General features: G+C 44.7%; 1 protein-coding gene across 1 annotated transcript in view; it reads left to right on the top strand.

Annotated features, from left to right (window-relative positions):
• The first annotated feature begins 11,191 nt into the window (after positions 1 to 11,191).
• Positions 11,192 to 24,395, top strand: part of LOC142014690 (cytosolic phospholipase A2 epsilon-like) — a 58,942-nt gene continuing 45,738 nt past the window's right edge. The window contains exons 1-2 of the mRNA XM_074997661.1: positions 11,192 to 11,258; positions 11,656 to 11,691. Of these exons, the coding sequence (XP_074853762.1) occupies positions 11,232 to 11,258; positions 11,656 to 11,691 (63 nt within the window). The 5' untranslated portion in view covers positions 11,192 to 11,231. The remainder of the gene's footprint in view (positions 11,259 to 11,655; positions 11,692 to 24,395) is intronic.

The following is a 24,395-nucleotide window of genomic DNA, read 5'->3' as shown; positions in this document are numbered from 1 at the left end:
TTGTTGGTGAGAATCCTCATAAGGTTGGGAGGTATTCTCCTACAGACAGCCTTCCAACCTTGTGAGGATTCTGACCAACAATTACATTCTATACCACAGGAACACCAGTCCTGGAGCTTTTCCTTGCAACTAAGTCCGTTGCCAACTTTGTCCACATATCTATTCTGGAGATACCATCGCTGGACCTAACCAGGTTATTCACAGAATCACGGGCACATTCTCATGTTCCTCAGCTAACATCATACATGCCATCATGTGCTAACAATGCCCAGATACTTTGTATATTGGACAGACTGGTTCAAACTCCCTTAGACAAGATACACCTACTATAATCTACCTTAGAAGAATCAGGTGGGAGACCTGCTTCATTCTAGGAAAATATTGTGTGAACATTGATTTAACTGGATATACAGAATGTATGGTGTGTTATTTACTTCCTTTATCTTAATAGAATGAGAAGGAAAATATTTAGATACCCCCATCAACTTAAAGTCATCTATCACCTTCAAAATAGTATACCTACGGTGGTTACCAATAACCATTGGTAGGTGTGGCTCCCCTATAGGCCTACCACACTTAATCTATAAAATCTCACAATTTTGTCTCATGGCCATTTAAGGCAACACAGTCTGTGAGGACTATTTCTTGCATAAATGAGGATTGCTTTTGCTACAACACTGAGCTTGATTGTTTCTGCTTTAATATTATTTCTATTGTTAAATATAAATAGATGCATTCATTGGCTTTAATTTTTTTTCAAGTAAAAGTCAGTTTGAAACCTGGGCTATTTTAATGCCCAGGGGACGTTTATAGAATCATATGATGATCTCAGGTGAACATATAAACATGCCTACTATGTGATAGTTGAAGTACAAATAATAGACATTTATGCATAAGACTATAAATTCCAGTATTTTAAACTCTTATTCTTTCACTAAGTTCCAAGCACTCATGGTGAAACTGTAGTGTTCTGTGTGTCTGGTGGTGCAGAGCCAGGGAAGAAAAGGAGTTGCCTTAAATTCCTCTAAAGGTCTATTTATGATGGGGAAGTGGGGGACGATCCCCAAACAGAGGTCAAAGGCGTAGAAGAAATTTTAGGCTTAGTGGATGGAGCGTATGTCAGTTGTTGACAACCTGTGGGCTGCACGTGACCCATCAGGGTTCTATGTGGCTGTGATGCTACTGGATTTTTAAATGGCATATGAAAACCATTTCTATAACCACTCTATTAAATTGGCACCAAAACTTGTGCCAAGTGAAGTGTCCAGTGAAAGCTGGTGATGCACTGAATTTGTTCATGCTACTTGTATATCTGTGCCATTTTTGTTTGTTATGTTAAAGATATTGTCTCTATATCTGTATTAGAAATTTTTTAGTGCTAAGGATCGCAATGGAAGGTGTGGTCCCCTTCTAGCCAGGAAGATTGGCTAAACAGACTCAGATTTCAAATCCACATCTTATGAATTTGACTGAGATGTGTCCTCGAAGAATCAGCCAATGGAAGAGGGCCTCAGTAGAGGAAGGACAGGTAACTTAAGTGTGTAAGTTTCCATTGCTTACCTGACCAAGAAAGGTTTTTTTTTTTCCTCCACATGGCAGTCTATAAAGTTGATCCTGGCTGTGGACATCTTTGTCCTTAGTCCTCAAAACACATCTCTGAGCTTCCATCTGGGGAGCAGTTTTCAACATCTATGCTTAGAGTGACCATATCTCCCTGTCCCAAATACAGGACAGGGAGATACAGGGGTGGAAGAGGTGTCTCCTCCCAGCTCCACCAAGTCCCGGGGCGCTGGGAAGGAGGCAGCAGCTGCTGGAGCTCTCTGGGAGCCCCGGGAAAGCAGTAGCTGCCAGCCCTGCCCCGGAGCCCTAGGGAATCTGCAGCAGTCAGCGCTGGCAGAAAAGGTCAGTGGTCAAGGGACAGCCCAAATACAGGCCAAGGAGTCCCTTTTAAAAAATAAGGTGGGACGCCTTTCTGGCTACCCAAATTGGCACTGTTCTGCCCAATACAGGCCAATACAGGACGGATGGTCACTCTGTGTATGCTATGAACTAAGCCTGCATAGCCTGGGGATACGTCCCTCAGAGGATGTATTTTCAGAGATGTTCAAGATAGCAACTTTTAAGATGGGCTGTAACCTGCATCAATGACTTTGATTGATGTACGTAATTAAACCACTTTAACAATTTTTCTTTTACCCTATTCTTTCTTTTTTAATAAACATTTAGATTTTAGATTCTAAAGGATTGGCACAGTGTGCTGTTTTGGGTAAGATATAAGTATATATTGACCTGGGAATGTGGCAGGGACAGGAAGAACATGTGTGGATTTGGTGAAATAGGTTTTCAAAACCTCTCACCTGAGTAGGCAGGGAAGAGGGGTGGGGTAATTGGGCATTGTAACTGCTGGAGAATCTGTGGGATTTGCTTGTGTTACTTCTGGCTGGCCAGAGGGGTTAGGAGAGGTACGTTTGTGGCTGGCTGGCTTGGTTCGCCTTACTGAGAAGGAGACCCCAGTCTGGGCCGTAAGTGGCCTGGTTTTAAGCCAATTGCCTAGGACAGATTCTCTCAGCTGTGTCCCAGAACCCTTCTAATATTACAGTGGCAGTCAGAAATGTTAGGCTTAGTGGACAGACTGTAGATCAGCAGCTGACAACTTGTGGGCTGCATGTGGTCCACAATACATTTTGTTCACTGATGTCCATGTGCAGGGTTGCCAGATTCGTCTGCTTTCTGTCCGTCTCATTTTTTCCCTACTGGTATTACTAAAGTGACAGACATGGAAAGCAAGGGCATGTGAAGTGAGGTGAGTGCTGATTGTACACGCTGTGAGAACTGTGTGCTCCTTTTGCATCCAATCAAAGCACTGTTACAGTTCAATTGGTACAACCCACAAATTCTACTTATGCAAGTGAAGTCCTACCATATCCTGGGAAACTGTCTTGGTTACAACTATCTTGCAGCTCACTCAGATGGAGGACCCATTCAGTAGCCCATGTTTCCCATCACTGTGATATATCATAAGGCAGACTCTTTATATGAGGAGATAAGAAGTGGGAGAGAATTGTCTTTTGTAAGTGCAAATAGAGTGTGTTGCTATAATATACCAGAAGTGGAATTTTGCCTCTGCTGCTGTGCCTCTCCTGTTAAGAAAGGAGAATGATCCCAATCATCCAATTGTTGATGCTTCTGTTTGTTGCTGGAGGATACGGAGATCTTTTGGTTAACATCAAAAACTTTTTTTGAGACCATCAGTTAGCTTTTCCCTTTGCCTCACTGGTGTGGAGTGTGCACTCCCAGTCACGTGTGTATCTGTTCTGACCTGATTTTCTGTAAGACACCCAGTAGGCAAAGCACATTACTCTGGGATGGCATTAATGAATCTTGTTCTTCCTCCTCGTGCTTTCTATGAAAACAACATGCAATTTACAGCAGGACCAAGGTGGTGAAACAGCCATCAGTACGTAGGCAGAATAGACAGTGCACGCAAAAGATGTTGGAGAAGCAGAGGTGTTGGATCTTGCAGCAAATGATGGAAAATTAATAGTGGCACAGAGAACTGAGATGAAGCGGCTGTTTTAGACCGAGTTCACCAGCCCAGTGTGTGCATATTTGCCAGCTGTCCAGTTGCCTGTTTTGATGGGGAGTCTCCCAGGATTTAAAATCCAATCTCACATATGGGGAGCCTGTTCCACCTCTATTTAAGCTAGCTGAGTGAATAGCCAAGGGCTTTTTTTTCACTTCCTACCAGCAGAGGTACAGTGCTGTGTTGATACATAAGCAGCATCCTGTCAGGGTTCTCACATTCCAGCCTCAGCCAATGATATCAAGTACCAATAGGAAAAGTGTGGGAACAGGAAACAGCTCTTGGACTTTGATCTCCCTTGGTGTGGCCTGAGGAGTTGCTTGTAGCTGCAATGTGAATCAAACACTGAAGCACACAACAGGGGAAGGGTACAATGGTTCTTGTGCTTTTAATGTAGGTGCTTACCAGTATAAACAATACAGGAGGGTTAAAGAAAGTTGCTGAGTGTTGGAACAAAGGCTGGACCCTGTGTGTGAAGCAAGCAGGAGGGTTTATTACACACACTGCTGGTGGAGTGCTACTTTGCCCATCAGGACTCAGTGGGGCACTGCCAGACAATAGATTACAATTGATTATATTGATTATTGATGGGTGGGTGGGGGAACTATGACATGGGCATCACCCACACCTGGATAGCAGCAAGACAAGATGAAATGAGCACAGTAAGCCAATAATCTAAAAAGGTTCAAAGGTTACAGAGCATCTCCGTACATAGTTTATAGAACATCTTATTTCTAGTACACGTGGTTTCCTCTGCATATTAAACAAAACAGGTACACAATGACTGGTTCATGTCAAGATAGGATGGGGGATGTGGCAATGTCTCCACACTGGTGCATCCAGAAGGGCGGGGGAGTTTTCTAGAAGACTTAAAGCACAAATCATTGACAGCACTAACAATTGGTTTCCACGTGCAGGGCCTCTCCTTGGAAAGCAGTTGCTGAGGCAGCTTCCTCCCTTCAGACTTCAAGGCCCTTCCTGCGTTTCTCTGGGTATTGGGAGGGAGATAAGGGAGATGGGGGCCCAGGGAGGTATCTGGTGGGAGAGATAAGGAGAAGGGGTCCCAGCAAGGTATTTTTCCACTCTTGCTTGCTAGGGTCTTTATTTTATAGGCCTACTCTAGACTTTAAGAATTGAATAGGGGGTCTTTAGCACAAACCATGGTCTGCCTGAGGAATTTTCTCTGTACACTGAGTAGAGGGCATGCTGCATAGGTACAAAAGCAGGCATGGTTTAATCACCCAGGTTCCTGACATCTTACTGATTCCTACTGTAACTTCTGGGATTTTCTTGCTGTCTCCGTTTTGGGTTAGGGACTCCTCCTGAAATCACCTTTTTAATCCTGAAGCAGCCACAGCGCATGCAAGGAAGCTTCTTTGTTTTCGTGAATGATCTTACTTGTACAGGATGTGTCTGGATGTCCTGTCGCTGGCTCCATCTCTCCTGAGTTACACGAACTCATTTCTCTTGTTTTTCCAAAAGCAGGTCCTGGGGTGCCCTAATGACCTTCCTGTCATTTTAAAACTGGGTCAATAACTGATGCTTCCTCTCTGATAGCACTCACAATACACACCTCTTCTGTCAGTTGATGAACACAGGTATCGCCAGCAAATTTAAACCTTCTTGAAATAATGATATTAAAAAAATCTTGCAGGACTAGAATGAGCTCATTCTATTGCATCTCTTGGTGCTGTTGGTTCACTTCATTATTCTATAAATATATTCTACCTCGCATCAAGGTGGTGGCAGAGGTGTGGGGGGGGGGGCAGGGTGCTCTGGCTTTGGGCAGGCAAGGCGCTGGAGCACCAGAGCTGCCTGACACCAGACCTCCCGCTGCCAGGACCTGTCCTCCTGCTCCATCTGGAGCCACTGGCAGAGGACAGCCATTTGCTCCTGTATGGCAGCAGCTGTGGCCTCATCCAGGTTGTGCCAGTGGTGGCAGTGGGCCTTTTGGGGCTGGGCAAGTGGGGGTGCGGGGGGTGCCCCGGCTCCCTCAGAGGGCAGAGCTGGAGTGGTGGCTCCCAGGATGTGGGGACTGCCCCAGCCCTTGGAGGATGAAGCTGAGGAGACTCAAGAGAGAGAAAGGTGACCTGTCGATGCTGCCACCCGGCCCCAGGGGCCCCCCCTCAGCCATCTCCCAATACACCATCCACTTGCCCGACACCCCTCCCACAGGGTTCCCATGTGGCCAGTGGGGCCATCTCTATGGAGCACCCACTGGATGTGGTCTGCACCCTGCCTCCCTTCCTGGGCGGGAAAGTCTCAGTGCTCTCCATGGGTGCAGGTGCTGGGTGCTGCCATGCCTAGGCCTGAGACATGGCCAGGGATGCGGGGAAGTGCGCCCCCCGCCCCCAGCCCGGGGTTCCTGAATTACCCATTACCTACTTGGGGCTCTGGAGAACAGATCCATGAAGACCTGGCTCAAGGGGGCCTGGCTGGAGGAGCCCAAGGTGATGGCAATGACCAGGGGGTCTTCCTTCTCCAAGGCACTCTCCGGCTCCTCTGCCCTGGTCTGGCCTGATGGTCCTGGCTGGTCCTGCACCTCCGGCTCAGGGACAGTCTCAGGGCTGGCAGTGTCTGTGATGGCCACCAAGTCAGGAGCATCTTTTGGGCCCAGGAGTTGTTGGAGCTCCCTGTAGTATGGGCACCTCAGGGCAGCCCCGGCCCCCGATCACCTGGCCGAATCCCTGGCCTGACTGTAGGTCTGCCTCAGGTCTTTAACTTTTGAGTCCACTTGATTGGCTTTGCGCTGAGGGTGGTCACACTTCTGGAGCCCTCGCGACAGCCGCTCAAAGGCTGCAGCATTTCTGGCCTGGCTGGTGCTGTGCTGCAGCATGCCTTCCTCCCCCACCAAGAGGCCGAGGAGGTCTTTATTATTGGCCTCCTCCAGGAGGAGCCCCTCCTTTTCTGGTCCTGGCTGGCCTCTGGTGACCTCTCTGGCTGGGGGTCTTGGGGGCTCGCCATCTGGCTGGTGAGCTGTGTGGTTGGAGAATAGGAGTTGCTGGAGGGTGTGCCTGGCAGAGCTCATGTGCCTGAGGCTACCAGCACACACTCAGCTTCCTGCATGGGGTTGCCAGGTCCTTGCAGCTTTTAAGTGGCTGGATCCAGAGAGTATAGAGCCCCACTGGGGCTGGCAAGACCATCTCTGCATTTCCTGCATCCACCATCATGGTGGACCTGCTGTTTCAAAAGAGCGGGCCAGGAGCATCTACACGTTCCCTCTTTTGAAATTCAGTTTTGAAAGGGGCCACTGCTTTCCACCACAGACAATTTCAAAAGAGGCCATTATGCGTGTAGAAGCTCTGAGGCCTCTCTTGAAATAAGGCCCCCTTTTTGAAATTGATTTCAAAATACAGGGCTAGTGTAGATGCACCCTTACTGTTAGGGCCTGGTCACTCTTTTAAACTGATGTATATATTGTAGATATACATTTCCATTGTATCTAATAACTTTGCTTTCTTGGCTCTCCCACTTGGCTTTGATTGGAAAGGTAAACTGCATGTTAGTTTTGGAGATCAGATCAGATACGCTCTTGATGCCATGCTCTAAGTACATTGGTCACTAAGAGAAAACCGAAATGGGGTTCTATAGCACTTCTTGTATGTATTTGGATATCTGACTTCCTTCCAGTCACATTTAAGCTGTTTTAGTGCTCATAAACTCTTGTCATCTCAGAGGTGCTGCATTTGTTCCCTGGCCTTGCACCATTGTTGAAAATCCCCATTAGTTATACGTTTATGTAGCTCTGGGTGATCACAAAGAGATGATGCCAAAGCCCTTGTAGTATCTAAAGAATATAAGTGGAATATGCTGCAATTGTAGGATGATTTCCACGTGAGGCATTTTTACCAGTTTTGTACTTTTTATATACTGCTGAGGTCGTATGCTCTTAAGTGTGACTGAAATATACATAAAAAAGTGCTGTATAAGAGAGGTGTTAGCAATAGTACAAATAGCAAATTAATTTTTTGCCTCAAATGTAGCTGCAGACAGATAAATATAGACACATACCAAAGCAACAATCCTCATATTAAATCAAAAATAAATGCTTATCAGAGGAAAAAATGAAATTTTCCATACCGCTGTTCAGGACCTAGAGTTGTGAATGAGAAGTGACCTCATCCAAAAGCACTGTTGACAGCATACCTCAGGGCCCTCTTGCTTGTCTTTAATAAAACATGCAACATCCCTCATACGTTATATCGGGTACGCAAAGTGGGGGGCATGACATTTTGTAAGGGGGAGCGCAGTGCAATCAGCTCCCTCCAGTGGCTTCTGCTGCCGCCACAGCCCTCTTCTTTTTCCCACTTGGCCTCTGCCACTGCTGTTGTAAAGGGAATGCCCCTGCTGTCACTGGGCCAATCAGAATCCGCATAGGTCCTGAGTCAAGCAGTGGGGCAGCCAGTGAATTCCCAACATGATCAGGTACCCTCCTGATGTTCTCCCCTGAACACCCCTCCCCTTTTGGGGTACTCCCTGGAGTCTCCCAGCACCCCCTTCCTGAGCATCTCACCCCCTTCCTGAATGCCTTTGCCCCTTGTCCCTTTCTGTGGTCCTTTCATAAGTTGGGAGGGCCCTGGCTAATTGCAGGGCTGAAAATTAGGGTCTGACGTAAACAGTTTGCTGACCCCTAGATCATAGGTTTGGTGTATCTTATACACTAGAAAAACTTGAATACACTCATCTCTCTAGATGAGCACAGTTTGTTCCCAAACTTCTGCTTATAGGCAAAACTCATGAGAGCGAAACTAAATTCCCATTCAAATACATGTAAAAGTCTCCAATTCATTCCAAGTGCTTGTAACTTGACATAAACCAGTTGGGTTTAGGTACTTTTTTGATGTATTTGAATAGTTTGGCATCAGAAATAGGACGTAGTGTACGTATGTAGAGCAGGGATTGCCATCCTGTGGGTGGGACCCAAACATGGGTCCCATTAGATTTGTTAAAGGTCACCCACTGAGCAGTTCCCAGCTGCACGTGGCTGTTAAACAAGCCATTTGCAGTTTCTTAACACTGCTGCCTCAGGCAGATATCTATCACTAGAGACAGCAATTACCTTATGCTTAGGTGCTGAAAGCTTAACACTTGAGTTAATTGGTTTTAAGGACTGTTACCTTCTGGGAGCAGGAGGGCTCAAGGAGCCATCCAGCCTAGCAGCCCCAGAGAAGAGGCTGTGGGAGGAGGAGGAGTGTCTAAGGCTGGGGCTGTTTAAGGATGCAGGGGGGCGGGGTCTAAGACTGGGGAATGTTTGGGGCTATGTGGAGGGGTGTAAGGCTGCGGACAGTTTGAAGGCTGCAGGTAGAGTCTAATGCTGGGGCTGCTTTGGGGCTGCTGGAGGAGTCTAAGGCTGAGGGCAGTTTGTGGCTGCTGATGGGCTATAAGGCGGGTGGTGGTTTGGGGCTGCTGCGGAGGGGGGGTAAGACTGGGGACAGTCTGGGACCTTGGGGGTGGTTAAAACCTGTCCCAGGGTGAGGACTGCTGGGCAGGTGTGGGGGGCAGGGCCTCTAATATAGTATATCCCCGAATTACCCAGGGGTTGTTCCTGCAACCCCTGCATAACTTGAATTTTCCTGCAAGGGGAGGTGAGCCAGGAACCATCAGGGCTGGTCAGTTTTCTGTCTCCCAGAGTGGCAGGAGCTGGGAATGAGAGGCAGGCTCATTCCAGTCTCCCGGTGGCTTGAGGGACCTGGAAACTGATCAGCCTATGGATGGTCAGATTCGAGTTCCTGCCAGTGCAGGGGAGGGAACCAGGCTAAGAGCCTTCTCCCTCTCTTTCCCCCTCTTTCTGTAACATCTATCTTCCAAGTCTGACAATGGGATAAATGTGTTTTGTCTGTCCCCAGGGGAAGAAGGCTCCGTCTCCTTTGGGCCAGTGTAAATGGTTTGTCCAGTGAGTCTGTCTGGACTTTTACTACAGACTGCCAATTAAAGATCTGATACTCGCATGAATGTCCTCTAGAGAAATATTCCCCATCCAAAGGCCAGAAAAGCCAGTTTTACAAGATGAACAAGGAAAATGCACCTCAGTTGCGAGTGCTCCACCCAAATTAATTCATAATGGTTTAACATGTATTTGTCTCGGGAAGGCATTGTGAAACAGGCATACGGGGACGTTTTGGTTCTCTTTGGCATACAGATGTTTGCTGTCCTTTTAAAATAGATTTCTAAGAAGTCCTTCAGACAGTCAGATTTTGATCCAGAGCTTTTATACTTCAAATCTGGTTGGTACCAGCACCAGATTATTGCTGTCTGTGTAGTGCACCACTGTAGAGTCGTGCACATTATGTTACATCCTACTGTTAGTAAGTTTCACGTAGCTCCTGTGTGTATGTATGTTTCAGATGAGATCTTACAAATTAGGATCAGATGTGAACCACACTGACACTAAACATCTGCTGAAGACTTTGTTAAGAAGAGAGGTTGTCCTTGGACAAAATTTCCCCTCCTCCTGCCTTCCTTAAGTGATGTGTGGTTGCTAGTCTCTATGCAAGAGATGACTGCAGGTTAGCAATGTTGTATGTAGTTTATGAAGCTGTTATTTTAGGTGCCCACAACAAGTGAGCTAACAGTGACAGTCAGCAAGACCTAGGCTGTGACTTGGACTAACCACACACCCATGCTGGGGCCTATAACTCCCTTGCACCTGCTTCCTAAGTCCTGGAGCCAGTGGGGAGGAAAGAGTGAATTGGGCCCGAGGGACACATATTTGGGTCTAATGCATTGTAAGTAAGTGGCCTAACCACAAGGCTGTTGGGTATTCTGAGGTGGGTGGCGGGGTTCTCCATTTGTCTTTGTTTATAACCAGTGTTTTCTTCTTGGACCTGAGACGCTTTCCCTGACTAAAGGACGATTGAAACTGGAACATTCCCACACAAAATTTTGGTTTAGACAAGTTTGGCATTTTCCAAATGAAAAACCAATTTGTTGAAAAAATTCCTGATTATACGCAGGTGCAAGGAAGATGCAGGGAAGCTGTTGTAACTTCAGAGCCATGTCTCAGGCACAGTGTCAACTGGAACTATTCCTGGTATGGAGATCCCTTTGAAATGAACTACTAAGATGAACAAACTCCTACTGTGAAGCTGCAGGACTTAGTGCTTTAACCCTTTTCCTCCTGCACCTTGTCCCGTTCTTACGCTCTACCTCTGCTGGTCACATCTAAAATAACATTCTAAGCTTTAGGGCAGGGACTTGATAGTTGTACTGTGAAGTGTCCAGAATGTTTTTCAATTCTGTAAAATTAATTGGCCATATTTGTTTTGATATCCTTTGGGGATAATAGGTGCTATATAATTTCATGATATTTATTATTATGTTTTATTTGCTAGAAAATGGTTCTGGAGATAATGGGGCTTTACTGGTCACAGTGTCCCCAGTAAGGCAACTGAAGGCAGATGTAATATAAATATTCCCATCTTTCATTTACTCAGCAGACTTGCTCCAATAGGCTGAAGAAAGCAGAAAGAGATTGCTTAATTTTTGGAAATGACAAAGGGGCGGATCCCTGAGTCAGTTAATAAAACACCCGCTTGCCTACTTCTGCCAGTGTAAAGACTGTAAACCATCAGGAATCACTGCTGGCTGTGCAGGACGTAGTACTGAAGTGCTGTCTGTCACACCTGACTTGTATGTAACAGGGACTACGATGGGATTAAATACAAGTTCTAATCAGGTAAGGACCCCACATGACCACCCCCTGCCAAAACCCTAAACAAAATTGTGAGAGGTTCCTAGTCAGGTGTTTCATATGAGAAGTGGTGAGAGCTCTCTTGAACTGTGGGGATGATTTGGGAAGAACAAGTTTGCTGTTCCTCGGGTATTTGCAGTTATAAATCTTGTCCTCCCATTGTGTGTGATTATAATAACTAAACGGTACAATAAGATTAATAAAACCAGTGTATGCAGAATAACCTACTATGCAAGTTCAGTGGGGAAATATCATGGTCTCGCAGCACTTAGTGAATATCTTTAAATGTGGTTTTAACATGGGATTATAAAGGTGAAATTAACATAGAAGCTAAAATGGAAGGTTTTTTTAAAATGTAACCATTTCTGGTCTGATATTACAGGGTGTGAGCAGCATCCTAGGACAAAACATGAGACAGGTGGGTACTAAATATCTGGAATATTGCCAAATGCTGTCCAATGCTGATTTTCAGATCAGTACAGAACATTTTAGTATCAAACTCCAGTCTGGAGGTTGGGGAGGTGGAGGAGAGAGAGTGTAGGAACGTACTTGCTAATCACTGTTCAATTTAATTTTATGGGTGAAACTGTACTGTAACAATTGGATGTCTCCAGTCTAATCCATCAATCATATTTGTAAAGTTTGCCTATCACTACCATATTGCATCTAGACACTGGTTCATCTACCCTGTATTCGTTTTAAAATGTCTTGCTTGGTGCTTTGAATTCAGTGCAGGAATATGCATTCTTTCAGTTTTCAACTCTTCAGAAAAAGGTAGTTTTTTTTTGTTTTTTTTTTAAAGTGGCACCATTCACCATAAGCAGTGGTGATGTTGCTAGACAATATTGACCTCCTGTGGTCTGGCAAATTCTCTCATTTGGCACCATTTTGGCACCATTCCTGAGGTTGCTGGGCTAGACAAGTTCAACCTGTAGCTGAAATGCTTCTCTAACTAAATGGACTTATCCAGTTGTCTTACGGGCCAGATCGTGGACCTCTTACTCATACTAATAAGTACTTACTCATGCAGCTAACTTCCTTGAAACTAATGGTACTAGTTGACTAAGTCGTCACTGAGAATGAGGGAACCACAGCCCAGTCCACAAGCCTGCTGCCTCTTAGAAAAGTGCCAGAGGGCTACATTCTGGTGATTTTAGTCACACGGGAATGCACCTTGCTCAGCGAGTAGTTGCACTGACTTCATTGGACTCTTCAAGAAGTAAGGAACTAGCCAGCAAAGACTGGTCTTCCGTAAAAACCACCACTTTCTGCTCTACCTGTATGTGGATTTCTTAGGTAGGTTTGAGGTATATGGGGTATTATTTGTAGAAAAGGCTCGTGTGTAAATTGTAAATTTATAGGTGAGAGAGAAATACTTGGAGATTTTACCTCAGTCTTCAGAAGCTTTCAGGGAATCTGAACTGTGGTGGGTTTAGCTGGTCTTTTGTTAATCCACAGGCATCATGGCTCTGAGCAAGCTTCCAGCTACATGGGGGGAAGAGGGTGGGGCTGAGCTCCTGTCTCACATGTCAGTGAAAATCAGCTTGCATGCCACTCTTGGAAAGCGAGCCTGGGGCTGTTGAACCCTGAAGTAGGCCATGAAATTAGAGTGGAGTTTGGACCTGGTGTCTACTACAAATATTTATCTCTGCACAGATAGTCATTTGGTAATAGAGAAAGGCAGAAGATGGAGGTTTTTTTGGCCAGTAGTATGTATGTGAAAGAAAGTTCTCACAAATTAATGTTTCACATATCTTAAGAACATAAGAACAGCCATAGTGGGTCAGACCATAGGCCCTTCAAGCCCAGTATCCTGTCTTCTGACAGTGGCCAATGCCAGGTGCCCCAGAATGAACACAGCAGGTAATCATCAAGTGATCAATTCCCTGTTGCCCATTTCCAGCCTCTTGCAAACGGAGGCTAGGGACGCCGTCCATGCCCATCCTGGCTAATAGCCATTGATGGACCTATCCCCCACGAATTTATCTAATTCTTTTTTAAACTTTACTAATCTTTTTTTAAGCTTTACTAGTCTTGGCATTCATGACATTTTCTGGCAAGGAGTTCCACAGGTTAACTGCATTGTGTGAAAAAATATTTCTTGTTGTTTGTTGTAAACCTGCTGCCTATTAATTTCATTTGGTGACCCACAGTTCTTGTGTTGTGAGTGTTTGGAGTAGTTTTGTGTCATCTGCAAATTTTGCCACCTCACTGTTTATCCCTTTTTCGAGATAATTTATGAATATGTTGAATAGGACTGGTCCCAGCACAGAACCCTGGGGGACACCACTATTCACCTCTCTCCATTCTGAAAACCGACCATTTATTCCCACCCTTTGTTTCCAATCTTTTAACCAGTTACTAATCCAAGAAAGGGCCTTCCTTCTTATCCCATGACAGTTAACTTTGCTTAAGAGCCTTTGGTGAGGGACCTTGTCAAAGGCTTTCTGAAAATCTAAGTACACTATATCTACAGGATCCACATGCTTGTTGACCCTTTCAAAAAATTCTAATAGATCGGTGAGGCACGACTTCCCTTTACAAAAGCTGTGTTGACTCTTCCCCAACAAATTATGTTAATCAATCTGCCTGACAATTCTGTCTTTTACTAGAGTTTCAACCAGTTTGCCTGGTACTGAAGTCAGACTGACTGGCCTGTAGTTGTCAGGATCACTTCTGGAGCCCTTTTTAAAGATTGGCGTCACATTAGCTATCCTCCAGTCATATGGAATAGATGCTGATTTAAATGACAGGTTACAAGTTACAATTAGTAGTTCTGAAATTTCACTTTTGAGTTCCTTCAGCACTCTTGGCTGAATACTATGTAGCCCTGGTGACTTACCACTGTTGAGTTTATCAATTTGTTCCAATACCTCTTCTAATGACACCTCAATTTGAGACAGTTCATCAGATTTGTTACCCGAAAAGAATTGTTCAAATTTGGGAATCTCCCTCACATCCTCAGTCATGAAGACGGATGCAAAGAAATCATTTAGTTTCTCTGCAATTGCCTTATCGTCCGTGAGTGCTCCTTTAGCATCTTGATCATCCAGTGGCCCTACTGGTTGTTTAGAAGGCTTCCTGCTTCTCATGTACTTTTTGAGACTCTAGCTAGCTGTTCTTCAAATTCTTTTTTGGCCTTCCTAATTATATTTTTACACTTCACTTGGCAGAGTTTGTGTTTCTTTCTATTTTCCTCACTAGGATTTAACTTCCATTTTTTAAAGGATGACTTTTTGTCTCTCACTTCCTCTTTTACTTTATTGTTTAACCGTGGTGGCACTTTTTTGGTTCTCTTGCAACGTTTCCTAAATTGGGTATACATTTAAGTTGAGCCTCTAGTATGGTGTCTTTAAAAAGTTTCCATGCAGCCTGCAGAATTTTTACTTTAGGTACCATACCTTTTAATTTCATTTAACTAACTTCCTCATTTTTGTGTAATCCCCCTTTCTGAAATTAAATACTACAGTCTTGGGCCTCTGTAGTATTTTCCCAGCCACAGGAATGTTAAATTTAATTATATTATGGTCACTGTTACCGAGTGGTCCAGAAATATTCACCTCTTGGACTACATCCCGTGCTCCACTTAGGACTAAATCCAAAATTGCCTCTCCTCTTGTGGGTTCCAGGATGAGCTGCTCGAAGAAGCAGTCATTTAAGGTGTCGAGAAACTTTATGACAAGTATCAGAGAGGTAGCTGTGTTAGTCTGTAGCTTCAAGAACAACAAGAAGTCTTGTGGAACCTTATAGACTAACAGATGTTTTGGAGCATAAGCTTTTGTGGGTCAAGACCCACTTCATCAGATGCATGAGTCATCTGATGAAGCAGGTCTTGGCCCACGAAAGCTTATGCTCCAAAATATCTGTTAGTCTATAAGGTGCCACAAGACTTCTTGTTGTTCAAGAAACTTTACCTCAGCTTCCCATCCTGAGGAGACATGCACCCAGCCTATATGGGGATAGTTGAAATCCCCCATTATTAATCCCCCTCTTCTTGGAAACAGGCTGGAGTGTTGGTGATGCTGCTTGACAATATTGACCTCCTGTGGTCTGGCAAATTCTCTCATTTGGCACTATTCAGGTTCTGAGGTTGCTGGACTAAAAGAGGCCATGGAAGAAGAAGTGCATAGGATAGAAGAGGAATTAGAGGAGATGATGAAGGGCCGGACTTGAGGTGGATGTGATCAGTGGCAATGAGAAAGGGAGGAAGTGTGAGGAGGGTGGCGAGGAACTGGGGTGGGGGGAACTGGAGAGAAGCAGATGTGGCAGCCAGGGGGAAAGTATACAGGAAAGAATACAGAGGCCAGATAAGTTGAGATGGTAAAAAATGAATGAGAGAAGCAGAAGGCCAAGAAAGGCAAGAGAGCAGGGATCAAGAACCAGGTGGTGAATGAGACCAGAAGAGTGTTAGTGAAAATAAATGAAGAGAACAGGATCAGAAACAGACTAGACCAGGGGTCAGCAGTCCCTGGCACAGGTGCCAAGAGTGGCCTATGAACTGATGCTTATTGACACGCAATGCAGGAGTTCAATCCCACTCCTCCTCCCCCATGCAGCCAGGAGCTTGCTCAAAGCCATGCTGCTTGTGGCTTGACAAAAGAGCAGCTAATGCTACCAACCGCCACCTAAACAGTAAAGCTCTGCGTCTTTATTTATTTATTAATCAAGCTGTTTTAAGTAGGACTATCAGTGACTTTAAAAAGTATCACCAGCACTCTGACCATACAGAGAAGTCAAAAGATCAAATTTTGCGATTCCGCCTTGGAAAGGTTGCTGACCCCTGCACTAAACAATTCCTGAGGCTGACAACTGATCCAAAAGAGTGAGCACGCAATATATCAGGTAACACTGAATAGTGACAGAGAGGTAGCCGTGTTAGTCTGTGTTCTAACAAAACAAAGCAGCAGTCATGTAGCACTTTAGAGACTAACAAAACTATGTATTCAGTGATGAGCTTTTGTGGGACAGACCCACTTCATCAGGTCAATGGAACGGACTCACTTCATTAGATCAATGCCTGATGAAGTGGGTCTGTCCCACGGAAGCTCATCACTGAAAAAAATCATTTTGTTAGTCCTTAAAGTGCTACATTTCTGCTGTTTTCTTTTGTCCAGTAACAATGAGGAGACAGTTGCAGAACTGAACAAACAAGTTTCCAAGCAGTCCCAGTGAGGGACTAGTGTAATGGAAACTATGCAGATGAGTAAAGTTATAGGCAACTGAGGGTATGCTGGCAGTGATATTGGTGAGGGAATAGGTAAGGACCTTCCCTCTGGAGGCATTGATTCTTGGTAGCTTTGATAAGGGGACTGTGTGTCAGATGTCTTTAAAAGAAGTGCACTGACTGGAGTGGTCAACAACAGCAGACTCAGCTCCGTTTTCTAGAGCCTGGTTTTGTGGGGTTGCTGTTTGAGAACCGCAGGAGACACTCTTTATAGCGTGGCTCAGAAAGGGGAGATTCCCTCCTTGCCTCATGGAGAAGTGTACTTGTGTTGCTAGTGGCAATAGCTAACAACTACAACTGCATCCTGGAATTATTTTGTGCGTTGCCTTTTGGGTTTGAAGTGTATGTACAGAAGTGCAGTGAGAGTTTAAAGGTCAGAGTTCTCTCAAAAGCAACACTAGAAGAAGGGTACAGTGGGGTTCCTTGGTTACTCTCTCTCAAGTGGTCCTAATCAGGAGTTTCTGCATATACAAGTAAAAAACACTTTTTATGGTAACTGCCATTCTTCTAAACCCAGCCTGGGTTCTCGGTGCCAAATTTCATCCTCCATGCGCTTCATCACCTTGGAGTCCACCTATTTCATCGCATGACTCCACTGCAGTCCCACTGCCTTTAAATTATGTCTTCTGTCTTCAAGAGACTTGCAGAGATGTAACTGCTTGAACTTAGTAATTGTTTCTGTTGATGTGGCACAGATGGAATAAGATCTACTTGCTTTTCTCTGAGGTGTATTTGACAGTACAGTGCTGATTGAAATAATAAGCAGAGGAAATCTCTTTTTTGCCATTGAAGTTGGCAGATGGGACTGTGGACACAGGGCAAATCTGTGACATAAGCAGCTGCCATTTTTCACACAGGAACCTTTTCAGAAAAGTGTCACCCTTAAAAACTGTGGTTTTGCTTTTGTACAGACGATACTGAAATCTGATCAACTGGCCAACATAAAACACATTTATTCAGTAGAAAAATGGTGGTGCTGACCCCGAAGAACATGGCCTGGCTGAAAGGAAAAATAATTAATAATTACATAATTATCTGGCAACTTGAGGCACTGCATCCTAAACAGGTAGAATAACCCTCTAATGACACAATGCCATCTGAATCATGTCAATGTTTAGGTCCATTTTTGCACATTTTTGAACCACTCAGAATTTCTTATTCTGACGATGGGCTTGTGCAGATTAGAGGTGCAGAAAAGTTTCACAAGAACTTTTGCAACCTGAAACCATTGTAACTGGCATAGCTCTACAAAAGACAGGTCCTGATTCATAACTGTGCTACTTCAATTTCATACTGGTGTAACTCCATTGGACTTTGTTGAATGTAATAGCCAATGAAACCCTGTTAAGGGACTTTTCTAGGGGAGAGAAATAAATATGTTCTAGCAGCAAACACAAGGGAAGGTGCTTCATGTGCAAGTGACTTTGCTTGAGCTAGGGAACATATAAAGTAAGAGAATGAACCCTACCTCCTGAAGTGCAGATGCTCTAAAGGTCTTTAGTTGCTACCTACCTGATAGACAGGGCTTAGGACGGAGCCTGTCGTCTTCACTTTAATGGGAAAATGACTGAAGACAAAATGATCTCGCAGAATCAACATTCTATGTATTTTACTCTTCTATTTTGGCAACATTTTAAATAAGCAGCATGTAGCCTAACTCCTTTCCTTTTTAAAGATCTCGAAGTATGGGGGAAAGGAAGAAGGAAAATAATTTTCTGTCATGAGTACTGGTTTTGGCAGGCTACTTTACTTCAGTATTTGCCCTTTTCTCTCCATATAACAGAAATATTCCCCATGTTTTGTTTTATTTTTCACACACAATACTCTGTATTTTCATACGTTGTGACTTATTGGGATCCGAGATTGATTTCTCCTCTTTTTGTGCATCTTGTATCAGTCCGTTGTCTGAACTCTTTTGCCACTGTTAAACTGAGTGTCTGAAACCTATCTGACCACTGAGTTTGGAATATCTGACAGTACCAAGCAGTCAGGTTACATTGAATAAATGTCATTAGGATAAGGGCAGTCGTTGCGATTATCAGTAGGATAGGGTCATGGAAGTTGTGTTTGTTGGGTATTCCAGAATACATGGGTTTCAGCCTGGAGCCTTTAGTTGGCAAAACACTCTTAGGACCTAGTAACAGACAGGGAGCCATGCTTTTTTCTTAGGACCTAATTGTGCAACTCTTACATAGCTGAGCACTTGTGCATGTGAACAGTCCCATTGACATCAATCAGAATGATGTGTAAGTAAGTGTTACACAATTAGGTTCTTAGATGTTGATGTGACTTTTGTTTAAGGTATGATGGCATAAAGTATGACTGTATAACTGGGCTCACGTTTGATCTCCTCATTTTTTAGCAACTCCAGCCATTGTAATTATAGTGTACTTCCTGTTTATGGGGTAATAAACCATGCCCAAGATAAATAGAGGCTGAAAGCTGAGGTGTTTGTGACCAATGAATTCAGCAGTCTTTCCCTCACTACTTATTAGCCTATGCTAAGGATTCATTGGGTTAACAGGGAAGACCAAAAAATTGTTGCTGATAAAGAGGAGGAGGATTTCTGCAGATAGGGTATGGGTTTTAGACTTTGAAGACCTGCATTCAATTTTCTACTTCACCACTGACTTCCTGCGGGTCAATGGGCAAGTTATTTAGCAGTTCTGTGCCTCAGTTCCCCATCTCTGCACAGTATATATTTTCTTAGTAACTAGTACTTTCTTACCTAAAGTAATTCAGTTGAAAAATGAGGAATTTCTTTGAAAAAAGGCAAAATTATCAACACTACTTTTTTTGCCCAATATTATTTGACCTGCTGACCTCAACTTTCTTATCTATCAGTCGATCAGTGCCAATGCTGAACAATGATGGTGGCAGAATGTAACCTTGCCAAACTCCTGCGGAGATTGAAAACCGCGTCGTGTGTCTGCCGTTGATTCAAGTGCAGCTTTCCGGTTTATCAATGACACTATCTTCCCATGGATGCTGAATCTCTGTCACTGGGCATCTTTCAGAGAAAGTTAGACAAACACCTGACAGGGATGGTGCTTGGCCCTTCTGTGAGTGCAGCATCCTGGACCTGATGATCTCTTGGGGTCCTTCCCTTTCTGTGATTCTATGCTGTTATTCAAAGGCCTGCTGGAAACATAGAAGGTGCTGCACAGGGTTTATGAAACTCTTACATCTTCTCAGAAGGTGTCTCAAGGTATACATTTGCTTGACACTGGAACAATCTGTTGTAAAGCCACACTGATGGTATCCTGGCTTTTGCCACCAAGTGTAGGGCGACCGTATCTCCCTGGCCCAAATACGGGACAGGGCATTAATGGGGGGAGGGGCAGCTCCTCCCAGCTCCACCAAGGCACAGGGAGCCAGGAAGGAAGTGGCAGCCTCTGGTGCTCCCCAGGAGCCCCCTGGGAAAGCGGAAGCCACCAGCGCTCCCTGTGAGTCCTGGGAAAACAGCAGCCACCGGCCCTCCCCTGGAGCTCCGGGGAAGATGCAGCTGGCAGCTCTCCCTGGGAATCCTGGGGAAGCAGCAGCCACTGGCCTGCCCCAGGGAAGTGGCGGGGACATGGCAGCCACCCATGCTCCACCGCTTCCCCAAGGCTCGGGGGAAGTGACTTCCTCCAGGAGCAGCTTCACCTGCGCAGCTGCTGGCAGAAAAGGTCAGTGGTGGGAGGGCCCAAATACAGAACAATGAGTCCCTTTTAAAAAATAAGTAGGGATGCCTTTTTGGTGTCCCAAATATGGGACTGTTGCACCCAGTGCGGGATGGATGGTCACCCGAACCAAGTGCAATATTGGCAATGAATGACTGGTGGAGAAGCTTGAGGAAGGGGCTATCAATGGCATCATTGGCTGAGCATTATTCTTTTTTGAGATCTCAAACATTCCCATGATGTTGCCTTTTTGACTCAGTCTGGTGAATCACTGCAACTGATGGCTGTACGAGTTAGGCAAGGAGTAGCACGCATTGGTCTGGGTTACTTAGCTGGATAAAAAGAAGTCACTGGTCATTATCATCAAGCAGCCTCTGGTTCCAGATTATGAACTTTTCAATATTAACTTGTTCAGGCATGACATTGAGCAGGTGGTAGCCATTTGAGAAATGTCAAAATCAGTGCTTGGAGGGTGCGTGAAAGATGTGGCCATTCGAATAACAGCAGCTGCTGCTGTATTTCAGCCCCATTTAGGGGCCGTGTCATAAAATTTGCCAGTAACCTTTGGACTTATAGAATCACAGTTATATCAACTGCACTGCATGGCAGTGATATGTGGGTGCGAGGAATGCTGGAGAACTGTGGGCTCCTGTTTTTGATTCTTGTTGTCTTCATCAACTACTCCATATCAAGTGGCAGGACAAGATCAGAAATTAGGATATTTGAAGCCTAACCTAGTACTACCTTCAACAGCAATGCTTCAGTTTTGCAGGCTTCCTTGGTACAGATACTGTACAATGTTTAGATGGAAGACCAACAAATACAGAAACATATATATCAAAGAATTCTGCTACAGTAAATGCTTAATCTGGTATCCCTGGGGAGCAAGCAGTGGGCAGCTGGTCTTGTCTGAGCCACCAGCCCTGCAGCAGCCAGCTTCGACTAGGATACTGGTCCGTGGCCAGCAGCCCCAACTGGCCATGCTGGTTAACTAAATATGTTGGTTATCCAAATGGTGTTTTAACAGCTTTTATTGTATATGGCAAATGAGAACATGAATGTCAAAACTTCCATGGCATCACAGGATTGCCAGGGAAGGACATAGGTGGAATTGGCAGCTAGGCACTGCTTCAGTACTTTGCTAGACATGGAAATGGGAGGTGCTCAGTTTTAATGGTGACTAGTCTCTCTGAGATTTGACCAGCTCTACTAGCTGAACGTGATCTTACCTTACCCCTGTTCCTTAGGGGCTGTGAAAAACCTGCTGTTTTATCAAACGATGATGAGTTTTAACTTTGTTTTCTGGCTCCAGTTACCCTTAACTATGAGTAGCCTGTCACAGATAGATATGCTTATGTGAATAATTCCTTGGATGCATCTTTTCAGAGTACAGGTTGAATCTCTATAATCCGGCACCCTGGGGACCTGACTGGTGCCAAACAAGAGAATTTGCTGGATGATGAGAGGTCAGTATCGTCCAGCAGCACTACCAACACTTCCACTGCTTCCTGGGCTCTTAGAAGACATTTAGGAGTAAATTAGAACTAAACAGCACAAAACACTGAAAGCCAGGACTGGTGGCTGTGAACAAACTCTATGGGACCATGGGAAACTTGGCCACACCCATGAGAAGTGGTCATCCAGCTAACTAAAATCACGCCAGATTATGGGTGTTGCTGGACAAGAGAGTTCCAGATTAGAGAGTTTCAACCTGTATTTTCTTCCGTGTTTCCCACATGTACACTTTGGAATAGCATTAGTATCATGTCTGTTAATCATAACATGAGTAAATAAATTGTGTCCTGAATGCTTTGCAGTAGTAATACATTGTTCAGTGTTTTCCTAAAGCCTTCATGTTTCTTGAAGTACTTGCAAATCCTTTAACCTTTTGACACATATAATACACTATTTGATGTACGTCTAAATTTGACAGTTTCAACTCTGCGTTGCCTAGGCCACTATGTCGTTTGAACCATTTCAATATGAGTTTATAATTTAGCCACAAAAAGATGGAAAATTTCATTTCTGTGGCTATGAACTTGGGATACAGCAAAACAGGTGAAGTTGTGTTGCACAGAAGTACTGATGGTGGGATTTCTGGAGCCCATGTGGCGTGTCTGTCTCCAAATTGCCATAAAATCTTATTCTCTGAGAACTCTCTATGGATGAGAGTGCAGTAGAGTAGAGTTTGAGCAGTCTGAGGAAATGTAGAGCTAGTTCACTTACTGGGGCAAATTGACTGCTCTAAATTATGTAAGTTTGCTCTATCGCTAGAGGATTGCTAGAGTGCATTGTGCTTCTTCCATATTGTCTCTTCATTTCTTCTCCCATATTCAGGATTATGCTGGTTTTACATGCCTATGCTATGGGTATTGCAAGCTGTGATCACATGATAATTGTCTTTTTTGCAACATCAGAAACTGGCTCAAACAGGAGAAACTGGGGCTAGGGTCTGCTCTACTATCATAGAATCGCAGGGCTGGAAGTGACCTCAGGAGGCCATCTAATCCAGCCCCCTGCTTCAAGCATAATCAACCCCAGTTAAAAACCTTGAGGGATGGAAACTCCACCACCTTTTTAGGCAACACATTCCAGCGCTTCACCACCCTCCTGGCGAAGTAGTTTTTCCTAATATCCAACCTACCCCTCTCCTGCTGTAACTTCAGACCATTGATCTTTTTTCTGCTATCTGACACCACTGAGAACAGTTTCTCTCCATCCTCTTTAGAACTCCCCTTCAGGAAGTTGAAGGCTGCTATTAAATCACCCCTCAGTCATCTCTTCTGTAAACTAAACAAGCCCAAATCCCTCAGCCTCTCCTCATAGGTCATGTGCTCCAGCCCCTTAATCATTTTTGTTGCCCTCTGTTGAACCTGCTCCAGCACATTCAGATCCTTTTTATACTGGAGGGCCCAAAACTGGACACAATATTCCACATGTGGCCTCACCAGTGCCGAATAGAGGGGAACAGTCACTTCTCTAGATCTGCTCGAAATGCTCCTCCTAATGCACCCTAATTTCTCATTAGCCTTCTTGGCTACAAGGGCACACTGTTTACTCATATTCAGACTTTCATCCACCAGAACCCCTAGGTCCATTTCCACTGTCCTGCTGCTTAGCCAGTCGGTCCCCAGCCTATAACAATGCTTGGGATTCTTCTGTCCCAAGTGCAGGACTCTACACTTCTTCTTTTTGAATCACATCAGATTTCTTTTGGCCCGATCCTCCAATTTATCCAGGTCACTCTGGATCCTATCTCTACCCTCCAATGTAGCTACCTCTCCCCCAGCTTACTGTCATCTGCAAACTTGCTGAGGGTACAATCCAGTCCTTCATCCAGGTCATTGATAAAGAACTTGAACAACACTGGCCCCAGAACGGAGCCTTGCGGCACTTCTTGAAACTGACAGTCATCCAGATATTGAACCGTTGACCCTTGGGCCCAACCGTCAAGCCAGCTTTCTATCCATCTTGTAGTCCATGGATCTAATCCATACTTCCTTAATTTATGGTCAAGAATGTTGTGGGAGACTGTATCAAAAGCTTTGTTGAAGTCAACGTATATCACATCCACTGACTTCTCCATGTCCTCAGAGCCTGTTATTTTGTCATAGAAGCTAATCAGATTGGTGAGGCACGATTTGCCCTTGGTGAATCCATGTTGACTACTCTTGATCACTTCCCCTCTTCCAAGTAGTCCAAAATGGATTCCTTGAGGATCCCCTCCATTATTTTCCCAGGGATTGAGGTAAGGCTGACGAGTTTATTGTTCCCTGGATTGTTCTCCTTTAATTTTTTTAAAGACGGGCACTACATTTGCCTTTCTCAAGTCATCTGGGAATCTCTCCCAGTCTCTAAGAGTCTTCAAAGATAATGGCCAAAGGCTCGGCAATAACATTTGCCAATTCCCTCAGTACCCTTGGGTGCATTAAATTCAGACACATGGATTTGTGTACATCTAGTTTTTCTAGATAGCTCATAACTTGTTCCTTCACCACCGATGGCTACCCTCCACCTTCCCATACTGCATTGTCTAGCACTGTAGTGTGGGAGCTGTTCTTGTCTGTGAAGACTGAGGCGGCAAAAGCACTGAGAACTTCAGCTTTTTCTCACATCGTCTGTCACTAGGTTACCTCTCTGATACAGTAACGGCCCCATACCTTCTCTGACAACCCTTATTGTGAACAGGCCTGCAGAAATCCTTCTTGTTACCCTTCACGCTACTTATGTTAATGT

This window comes from Carettochelys insculpta, chromosome 6 (genome assembly GCF_033958435.1).
Source record: "Carettochelys insculpta isolate YL-2023 chromosome 6, ASM3395843v1, whole genome shotgun sequence".
In the NCBI taxonomy this organism is placed as follows: Eukaryota; Metazoa; Chordata; order Testudines; family Carettochelyidae; genus Carettochelys; species Carettochelys insculpta.
This window is presented reverse-complemented; position numbering and strand designations above follow the sequence as displayed.